General features: G+C 48.1%; 1 protein-coding gene across 1 annotated transcript in view; it reads left to right on the forward strand.

Annotated features, from left to right (window-relative positions):
- The window catches only part of PLEKHG4B (pleckstrin homology and RhoGEF domain containing G4B), a 58,960-nt gene that overhangs the window by 21,519 nt on the left and 26,353 nt on the right, over positions 1 to 11,088 (forward strand). The window contains exon 3 of the mRNA XM_049648934.1: positions 7,748 to 9,018. Within this exon, the coding sequence (XP_049504891.1) occupies positions 7,748 to 9,018 (1,271 nt within the window). The remainder of the gene's footprint in view (positions 1 to 7,747; positions 9,019 to 11,088) is intronic.

The raw sequence follows: 11,088 nt of genomic DNA on the forward strand, positions 1-11,088 counted from the left end.
AAAGGACCATAGAAGTTTTGTTCTATTTTAAATTTTCCAAGTTGGAGAGTGAAGCTGAGCTTTTTGGAGTACTGTAATAACTGCTGTGGTACATCTATTATAATTGAAAACCTGCTACTGATCTAGAGAAATTCGGGTTCCTGGACTGCTGTTGAAAGCCTTATAAAGAAGGACCCAGGGCGCCTGAGTAGCTCAGTTGGTTAAGCGTCTGACTCTTGATTTCAGCTCAGGTCATGATGTCACAGTTCTTGAGTTCGAGCCTTACATTCTGGCTCTGTACTGACAGTGCAGAGCCTCCTTGGGATTCTCTCTGCCCCTCCCTCTCTCTCTCAAAATAAATAAATACCAAAAAAAGGACCCTGCTTATGTTTTTATAGCAGCTGAACTGCAGCTCATAAACAGTGAAACCCACTGACTTCCTTTTGAATAATAATAATAATAATAAACTTTGGTTCTGATGCTTCTTTCTTGACACACTGTGAATGTTCTGAGCACACCATTTAGAGAAGATGTTGAAATGAGATAAAGAATTGCTCCTTGCAACCTGGAACTGGATCTATTCAGAACATGACTAGAAGATTTATAACATCTATCTAATTTGGCTGCAAAAGATTTATAATCAAAACCTTGGTAGATTTGCCCAAGGAGAATCTCAGAATTATGGACTGTGTTGGGGCCAAGAAGAATGGTGTTCCTTGTTTCCTTTTCAAACCTTTGATCTACATTCTACTTTGGAATAATATTGCCATAATTTCCTTATTCATGGCATATGCATTATTGTGAAATTATAGTCAAATCCCCCACAAGTTCAACCTGAAGAAACTTCTTCTCATCATTTCAGTTATTACAAAAAAAAAAAACATTTTGACAAAATTCAACATTGTTTCATGATAAAACCACTTAAACTAAGAATGGAAAGAAACTGCCTCAACAAAAGAAAGGCCATGTATGGAAAAACCCACAGCTAATTCATACTCAGTGGTGAAAGACTAAAAGGGTTTCCTCTTAGATCAGGAAGAAGACAAGGATGCCCACTTCCTAGAAGTTCTAGCCAGAGCAATCAGGCAAGAAAAAGAAATTAAAGACATCCAATTCAGAAAGGAAGAAGTAAAACTATCTCTGTTCACAAATGATGTGATCTTATATGTAGAAAACCCTAAAGATTCCACACAAAAAAATTGTTGGAACTAATAAACAACTTCTGCAAAGTTGCAGGATACAAAAGTACGCACAATTCAGTGTGTTTCTACATACTAATGATGAACAATCTGAAAAGTAAACTAAAAAAAGGTAAACTAAAAGAAGATTTACAATAGCTTCCAAAGGAATAAAATATGTAGTAATAAACTTAAAGAGGTGAAAGACTTGCATATTGAAAACTACAAAACGTTGCTTGAGAAAGAAAAGAAGACCTAAGATATGGAAAGACATCCATGTTCACGGACTGGAAGATTTAATACTGTGAAGATGGCAGTATTACCCAAAGTGATCTGGAGAGTCAATGTGGTCTCTATCAAAATCACACCAATGTTTTTTTGCAGTAATAGAAATATCCATCCTAAAATTCCTATGGAATCTCAAGGGAGTCCAAGTAGCCAAAAGAATTTTGAAGAAGAACAAAGTTGGAAGACTGACATTTCCTGATTTTTTAAAACTCATTACAAAGCTACAGTAATTAAAATAATGTGGCACTGCCATAAGACAAACATAAAGACCAATGGAACAGAGTAGAAAGCCCAGAAATAAATCATCACGTATATGGTCAAATGATGTTTGACAAGGATGCCAAGGCCATTCAGAGGGTAAGGACAGTTTTTTCAACAAATGGTGGTGGAGAAATTAGTCAGTTTTTCAGATGAGGAAATTAAAGTACCGAAGTTGAAGGCATCTACCACAGATCGCAGATGTACGAATGGATATATGTTGTATGCTCAGCATCTCTGCCTTATCATTTAGGAGGTACCTCTCCACCACGCTGCCATGATGCTCCACTATTCTGGAAAGGCTGTGGCTCTCTGTGTTCACCCTTTAGCCCACCTTCAGACACCACCTTCAGGGATTGGCACATGACCTACTGCTATAGACTGAATGTTTGTGTCCCCCACAAAATTTGTATGTTTTCCATATGTGATGGAATTAAGAAGTGGGACCTTTCAGAAGCGATTTGGTCAATCCCATCCATGCCATTATAAAGGAGGTCCTAGAGAGCACGCCCTTGCCCCTTCTGACATGTGTGAGGACACAGCAAAAAGTTGGTCATCTGTGAACCAGGCAGCTGGTCCTGACCAGACAATAAAAATGCCAATACCTTGATCCTGGACTTTCCAGGCTACAGGATAGTGAGAAAGAAATTTCTGTGTTTATAAGCTACCCAATCTATAGTATTTTTGTTAGAGCAGCTTGGAAGGACTGAGACGCCCAGTCGGAGTCTTCCCTGGAACTTGAATAAAGATATTGAAGACAAGATACCCTCTTTCCACTGGGTTTATGTATCAGGAGGATTTGCATCTTGACCCAGCCTGTCTGCACAGTGAAGCCAAGTGGGGCAAGGGAGAGAAACAGCCCCAGTGACATGTTTAAGCCCCCTACTTGGACTAGGTCTGAAGCCCCTCTCCTCCAGGCTTCCCAGTGACACAAGACAAATTCATCTGACAACCCAAAGAGTCTTGATTAATCCACCCAGCATGCACTGTCCCATCACCCACTTTCATTCATCCTGGGGCCTGCCCCCCTCGTGCCATTTCCCCTGCACCTGGTGGAAGTTCTACTTACCTTTCAAAGGCCAGTGCAACCACAGCTCTCCTCTCCAGCTCACTCCCCATGGCCGTGCCCAAGAAGATTCTCTGTCCTCTGTGTCGTCACAGCACTTGGTGCTCACCATTTATCAGCCTGAATTGTGGACGGCTGCCTAGGTGTCCCTGCCAAGTGGTACTGGACAGGGGTTAGGATCGCAGGCTCTGTGAGAGGAATGATGTGGGTTCTGCCACTGCAAACTCTGTAAAGACCTAGGCAAGCCATCTTTTCATCTCTCTGGTCTTTGATTCTGTTCATCTATAAACAAGGTAGTAACAGTACCCGCCTGAGCAGACACTTGACTGTCTAGCTTGTGGTCATTCCCAACCCTTGTCTTTTGCTGCCTCCCACTACAGAGACATCCACTTTCCAAGCCTTCCTTGTAACTGGGGGAAATCACTGGCTCCTTTATGGCCTATGATAGATAAAGAGAAGTCTGCTGGGGGCAGGAATATTTATGAGAACGTACTCCCGTAGGAAAGACAAGACACAGGAAACTACTTTTCCCTGCTTGAGACATTGGGTATAAGGGTATGACCACTAGGCTGGGGAAGTCATCCCAGGACCATGCAGTAACCAGCATCAGAATGAAACACATGTACATGGAAGGCTGTGAAAGAGAAAGCACCCAGTTCTCGGTGTCTGTGAGCCTCTGCTCCAACCATGGGGCTTTTGTCCTTCACACTCTGCAGTGAGAGAATTCCTCCTCTCCATCATTTAGCCAAGAGTCAGCAGGCATCTTATCACCTGCAGCTGATGAGTCCCAACCAGCATATCTTCTCATGGAGTAAGGGTTCAATGCCATCATGGATGCAAAGAGCTTAGCGTGTTGTTGGCCTTCACTCAGTGTTGGTTAAAGATGACTACTGCTATCACAGCTGCTCAAGGCCATTCCACAGCTACTACATCCCACTGCAGAGACAGAAGATGCCAGCAACACATGCTTGGCACATTTTATCCCCTGCCCAGCCACCCGACAGAGGGAAGCACATCTGCCAGGGCTGCTGTTTCACATCTGCCCCCAGCCTGCAGTGGCATGAAAGAGCAGAGGAGAAGAGGGGCCAGCTTCTCCCCAGCCTCGGCGGTTTCTCCCTGGCAGTGCCCTTTGGGGTCTGGGCAGTAGAGCTGTTTTCATGCCAGGAGGGGGAGCGACAGGGCTGGGGTGTGAGAGCTGCACAGTCCTCCCATACTGCCCACCTTGAGTCTGCCCAGGCCACCCGGGAAGGGGTCACCTACCAGTGATGGTCGGCCTTGGACCCTCTGCTTCCAGAACTTTCTGTCATGAAGCTCATTCCTGGGGCTCACACCACTGACCCCAGCTGCATACCTTTAGGCCACAGCTCAGGTTGGACTTCTCTCCTTGGGAGAGAGTGGTCCTTGGGAATCTCACTGCTGCTGACCACAGGGCTGGATGATGTCCTGGATCTTCGTGTCCAGCGTGAGGTGGGTGCTCACCATATAGCAAGGACACTGGCCACACCTGTGGCCACCCAGATTGGTGGGCACTGGCTCCACCCCAGGGGCCCTGCCATGGCCACACCCATCAACCTGCTCCATGGCCTCAGATTCCACAGAAGCATGTGACACCCAGGTGGGCCTCCAGGCCCAACAATGGGCATGGTATTTTAATTTGTCAGAGCAAAATTGGGGGAAAATAAATATGCAGCATTGAAGTGGTCTGGGCGAAGAGTTTCTCATAGCACAGGAGAGGCTGATGAAATACCATTAGGTGATAAAATTACCATGCACTGCTGTATTTTTGTGATGTGATCTCAGCCATTAAACATACACGGGAAAAGGGGCACCTGGGTGGCTCAGTCAGTTAAGTGTTCGATTCTTTGTTTCAGCTGGTTCATGGGTTCGAGCCCCATGTTGGGCTCTGTGCTTGCAGCGTGGAGCCTGCTTCGGATTCTCACTCTCTCACTCTCTCTATCTCTCTGTCCGGCTCCTGTTTGTTCTAACGCGCGCGCGCGCTCTCTCTCTCTCTCTGTCAACGTTTGAAAAAATACACAGGAAAAAATAATGAAATGAAACACACATAAATGTCAACAATTCTGACTTCTGGGGGTTGGTGTTGGGATTGTTGTTTTGTTTTTTCTGAACCCTCCAGTTTCTGCAATGCACGAGTATTATTTTTCCAATCTGAAAATCTTAATTTAAAAAAATAATTAATCTTTATTCACTTTTGAGAGAGAGACAGAGCACCAACAGGGGAGGAGCAGAGAAAGAGGGAGACACAGAATCCAAAGCAGGCTCCAGGCCCTGAGCTGGCAGCACAGAGCCTGACGCGGGGCTTGAACTCACAAACCATGAGATCATGACCTGAGCTGAAGTCGGATGCTCAACCAACTGAGCCACCCAGGCGCCCCTGAAAAATCTTAATTTTTAATTAAATGGGGCCACAGGTGTGAGGGTGCCTGGAAGGTGCTCAGTAATTACTAGCTGTGTCTGCACCAGACCCTCACCTTCCTCCCAGGCCGTGGCTCCTGGAGGTTGGACAGTGCCTCCCCCTTCTGGCGACCCAGTGTGAGTACACGGCAAGGACCTGCTTAATGAGGCCTTCGCTCTTAGGAATACACCAGTGTGTGGGAAGCCTGAGTGGCTCAGTTAGTCAAGCATCCAGCTTAGGTCATGATCTCACGGTTTGTGGGTTTGAGCCCCACAACTGGCTCAGTGCTGCCAGCTCAGGTTCCCTTTCTCTCTGCCCCTCCCCTGCTCAAGCTTTCTCTTTCAAAAATAACTAAACGTTTTTTTAAAAATCTAAAAAAAGAATATACCAGTGTATTTAAGGTACAATTTCCAACTCCAGGTATATGAAAACATTAAGTATTTTGTAAACCTCAACTCTTAGGAAAACTAACATAAATGCGAAAGGCAACCTTCAGTAAGACATCAAACTCTAAGTTTTAAGGTGACAAAAGATACCACAAAAAAGTCAAGAAATTCAACTTGTATAAAATTTAAGCTTCTATAGGAGGAAAGAAACATAACTATAAAGCAAGTAAACTGGGACAAATATGAGTGCCTAATAGACACATAACACAAACATTTGCTAATGGTGGGTAGAAAAAAAATTGTCAATTTTTTTACAAACCTGACAGCAACTAAGAAGGCAAAAACAAGGCCACAATTCATAAAAGGAACAAAAAGACATACAGAAAATTTACAGAAAAAACAAATATCGAAACAGTGTTGGCTTGACTATCACATAAGTGCAAATTAAAACAACAATATTCCACAGTATATATACTAGTTTAGAAAAAGATTCCTCAATGTAAAGGCTTGTCCTGGGGAGCCTGGGTGGCTCAGCCAGTTAAGCGTCTGACTTTGGCTCGGGTCATGATCTCATGGTTCAGGAGTTTGGTCCCCGTGTCGGACTCTGTGCTGACGGCTTAGAGCCTGGAGCCTGCTTTGGATTCTGTGTCTCCCTCTCTCTACCCCTTCCCCACTCATTCTCTCTCTCTCTCTCTCTCTCTCTCTCTCTCTCAAAAGTAAATAAAAAACATTAAAATAAATTTTTTTAAAAGCCTTGTCCTACTGAATCTTGGTAAAGTGACTTATCACTGCTGACAATGTGTCTTTTGATGGCAAATTGGTCATACTGCCAAGAATCATGAAAGACACTCATTCCCCTCCTCCCCTGCTTGCGCTCTGTCTCTCTCTCAAAAATAAATAAACATTTTAAAAAGATTAAAAAATAAAGGAACAAGAAATGGTATCATGGAAATGTTGCTTGCATTTCTTATTTATAGTAGAAACAGATAACCACCTGGGTGGCTCAGGTGGTTAAATGTCTGACTCTTGATCTCAGCTCAGGTGTTGATCTCAGAGTTGTGAGTTCAGGCCCTGTGTTGGGTTTTGCACTGGGTGTGAAGCCTACTAAAAAGAGAGAAAGAAAAGAAAAGAGAAGGGAAAAGGAAAGAAAGAAAAGAAGCAAAGTCCTGTAGATTTCCCACGGAGGAAAGGAAGGAAGGAAGGAAGGAAAGAAAGAAATAAGGAAGAGAAGCCCTGTAGATTTCCCACAGAGGACAGGAAGTCACCACCAGCATGGCCACTACGAAAGAGGAACATGGAGAAATGTTGGCTAAGGATGACTACAAACTGGAACATTAAGTTATATGTACATTGTTACTGCAGTTTAGAGAAGTTGTGTCCTGCGTGGATAGGGTAAAAAAAAAAAAAAAAAAGTAAAAAACCTCAAGATATATCAGAATGAGATCACTTCTTTTTCATCTTCTCGATTATTGTAATAATGTATGTGCAATACGTCAGTGCTGGAGTGGGGAGAAGCAAAGTGTATTGTAACAACCGGTACCAAAGAGTGTGCTCCCCTGTTAGGGTGTGAGCTGCAGCTACTGATACATTGGGGGTCCCACCCCTTGTTCCCCAAACTGCCAAACACTCTCTTGCCCATGCCAGACGCTGCCTGTGTTTGCCTGTGTCTTATCCGTCCTGCCATCGAAACCTTTTCTACAGCAAGTTCTTTCCAAAGATGTGCTTGGGAACTCACCTGCATAGTCTACAGCTGTGTTGTAAACTTCATGGACTCCTTCAAATAAGTAGAAGGACCCACTGTATTCGGTGGGAGATTGCAGCCGGTATTGTTGGTGTCCCTGTGGGTCCTGGCACCCCCTCACTGTGCCCCTGACCCTGTGATTCCAGAAGTAGCCCTGCTCTCGGGGGGCTGCTTGTGGGCACCTAGGAGAGCCAGAAATGCTGTGAAGCTTAGACCAGGGGCTGGCGTGGTGAGCTTGTGAGGGCCCACACCCTTCCCCAGGTGGGGACGGCTCCTAGGAGAGACTTGGCCCAGAGCCCCCAGGCTGCCTGTGGTAGGACTGCCTGGGTGGCTCCTCCAGTGGCTTCCTCCCTCCTGTCCTATTGCCCGCCTCCCCCCAGCCTCCCACGAGGAGCTACCACGAAGGTCTAACCTCCTTCCCTCCCTCTCTCATCCCAGGCCAGGTACACAGGCCTCATCTTCTTCCATGAAGGCTGGCCACTGTGCATCCATGAGAAGGTCGTGGTGCAGCTGGCATCCCTCCGCGGAGTTAGGCTCAGGCCTGGGGACTTCTATCTACAGGTCACATCAGTGGGGAAGCAGTCAGCCAGACTGGTTTTAAAATGCCTCTCTCAGCTTGGACGGGGCTCAGAAGAAGTTACTGTCCCTGAGGCCATGTACAGCTGCGTCTTCACAGGAGAGTTCCTGGAACAGCTGAACGGGGAGCGGAACGGTGTCCCCTTGCAAAACTGCTTGCTGACCTCAGGCTCCGCCGTCTTCCGCACCCCATGGAGCAGTGTCACAGACCCCATCTTTGTCCCAACATTCAGGACCGCCCTGCCCCACCGCAGCTGCCCCAGGCCTGAGCAGCCACCACCTATAAGTGCCTCCAAAGCTCTGGCCCCAGCACCAGTCATGGCCAGCACTCGTCCCCATGAGAGTACCCCTCCCAGTGACACCCCCACCCTGCCCCACTGTGGTGGGCAACCCAGCAGTGACCAGCCCATCCACCAGCCTTCTGCAGGAAGGGCTGGGTGGGAAAACCCTAGAAGCACGTTCTGGAGCTCTGACGGAGGCCTTGTAGGGGTTGGGCCCTCAGAGCCAGGCTTGTGGGAAGGACCAGGAGAGAGCCTGGACCCCACAGACCAAAGAGACGGTCCCCAGGCCCTCATTGTCCGTGAGGACATGGGCAGCCCAAGCTCCAGAAGGCAGTCACCCAGGGACCCAGCCTGCATGGAGGCCAGACGTTGGTTTAGGAAGTCCTATATGGAGGCCCTGCGGAACCCCATGCCCCTGGGCTCCAGTTCCGAAGAGTCCCTTGGGGATGAGGCCTGCAGCTCCGAGACCACAGGGGCTGGGGCAGCAGCCAGCCGAACCCAGAAGGAAACCCCCAGCCTCTGGGGAGACCACGGGGAGATCTCAAGTCAGGAAAGCCATCCAGGAGCCGCTAGGAGCACCCTTCCCAGGCGGTCTCGGTCCTGTGACAGGTCCTTCAGGAGCTCCCGAGGTGAGGCCCAGCGGTCCTCCCACCACTCACTCGGCACCAGGCCTGGAGGTCTTTTAGGAGGACAAGCTGAGGGGACCAGAAGCGCAGGCTCCAGCGGCCCCTCCTGCACCACAGGGGAGAGTCCAGGTAACGGCCCCAATCCCGACCCTTCCTGCTCCTCCCTAACCCACCTCCCACATCCCACCCCCACCCCTTCCCCTCCTCCCTTCTCCCACTCCATGCTGTAACTTTTCTCTGGTCAGTGACACAGGAGAAGCCTGTGTCCACATCCATATCGACTGTTGAAAACAATGTTTGTGTGTGCCCCGACCCTGTGGCTGCTACAAGGAAGTAACACAGACAGTGGGGCTGAGGACATTTATCCTGTCAGTTCTGGGGCCAGAAGTCTGACATCGAGATATTGGCGTGGCTGTGCTCCCTCCAGAGGCTCTAGGGGAGGGTCCTTCCAGCTATAGGGGGCTCCCCCACCCCTCCATCTTCTCCCGATGTCTCTGTGCCTCAAACCTCCTCCTTTCTCTTAAAAAGACACCTATCTTTGGATTCAGGGCCCACCCAGCACTTCAGTTATTCATATCTACAAAGACCTTTTCCAAGTAAGGTGACGTTCACAGGTCCTGGGAGTAGACACATCCTTTTGGGGTCACTGCTCACCCTGTCACATTGCATTAATACCCTTTTCCTGTGGGTAAGTTGGGTGCCACGCTCATAGTACAAGCTCCTAAGTTACGCACACCTCAAAGGCCCGCAAATGTGCTGAAGTACAACCCTGAGTACTGGAATCGTCTCCCATAATGCTCTGGAGGGAAGACATTATTTAAAGGAGTGTTTGCAGGGCATCAAGAACAACAAAAAAAATGACAACATATTTCTTAAGTCAGTTATTTCCCGTTTCTCGAACAAAGAAATGTTCTGCGAAGGACAAAAGCAACAACTTTGGAGGAAGTGAAGAAGGCAGGGTTAGCCCCGGCATCCCGCACAGTGAAGAAACTGTGGCTTCCTCACCTGGGCAACACCTGGCCTGCCCACTTGGCCCAAGGAGGGAGTTGCCCATGCCTCTGGGTGGGCCTGTCACCTCGGAATTGAGGGTTTCTGCTCATGCCTGAAATTCTGACAGGATTCCCACAGCATAGAGCGCACACAGACTTACTGCAAAAGATGTTAGAATGAAACTACTGGCTTAGGGGCAGCCTTTTTAAAGAACATTCCACCTCCTTGCAGTTCAGTTAAAATTTCAACAAAGCAAGAACTCCCTGGACATTGTTTCCAGGGCCTAACTTTTCTTGTTGGTATAGGGCAGAAAACGCACAGTCACACACCTGCTGGATGACTCAGTGAAAACCCATGTTTGTAGCTCATCTCAGCGAGGATGGCCTCTGTCCTCACAAGAGTCACTCTAAAGTGTAATTAAGTAAATGTTCCTCCGCACAGAAATTCTGGCTGTGCAAATGCTACTGTGGACATTCAGGCACAGCATCTCGGACAGAGCGGCACATGGGGCACAGACGCTTGACCGCAGTCAGGATAGCTGGCAGTCATGGAGGTGGCGGGTTTAGTTCACACAAATCAGTGTTGCCGAGTGGAAGCGTGTTTAGCCTGCTGGCTCCCTGGGTGTCCAGTAGCACGTCTGCAAACATGAGTCTCGTCATCAGAGGCATGATGCTCCCAAGTGGTCATTGCTCCTGGGCCCCAGGGGGCTTTGCCTCCTCAGCTCCAGAGATTATACGCTAGTTTGCACTGAGGGCTGGTGGGGAGAGAAGTCTTGTCTCCCTCGCCTGAAGTTGGGCGTTCACTTCCTGGGAGAGCACTCTTCCCCTCTTCCTCCTCCTGTCTCCTCTTGCTGATGGTGCAGGGAAGGAAGAAGAAAGACCCTGTGGTAAGAGGATGCTGCTTACACCCAGGAAGCACTGGGCTGTGACACCAGAGGTCCAGGCAGAGGAGCCTCAACAATTGGTCACCCAGCAAGCAGCCAGTGGCTCGTTGATCCAGCCGTTCCCCTCCATCCTTGCTGCCTGGACACACATTTGTCCCTGGAATGCACAGTTGGTGGTGTGGTCCTAGGCCTCATGTCTTCATCAACACAGGAAAATGCCTCAGCTAGAACCGCCTGCTAACACGTAAATTGAACAAGTGACAGAACACTCATTCTTCCACAGTGCAAGCAGTTTCTTCCTCAGTTCCAGCTGCTTCTCCTCTTCTACCTGGTTCTCCTCTGTTCCAGCTACTCCTCCTGTCCTAGCTGCTCCTCTGTTCCAGCTACTCCTCCTGTCCTAGCTGCTCCTCCTCTGTTCCAGCT

This window comes from Panthera uncia (assembly GCF_023721935.1).
Source record: "Panthera uncia isolate 11264 chromosome A1 unlocalized genomic scaffold, Puncia_PCG_1.0 HiC_scaffold_17, whole genome shotgun sequence".
In the NCBI taxonomy this organism is placed as follows: domain Eukaryota; kingdom Metazoa; phylum Chordata; class Mammalia; order Carnivora; family Felidae; genus Panthera; species Panthera uncia.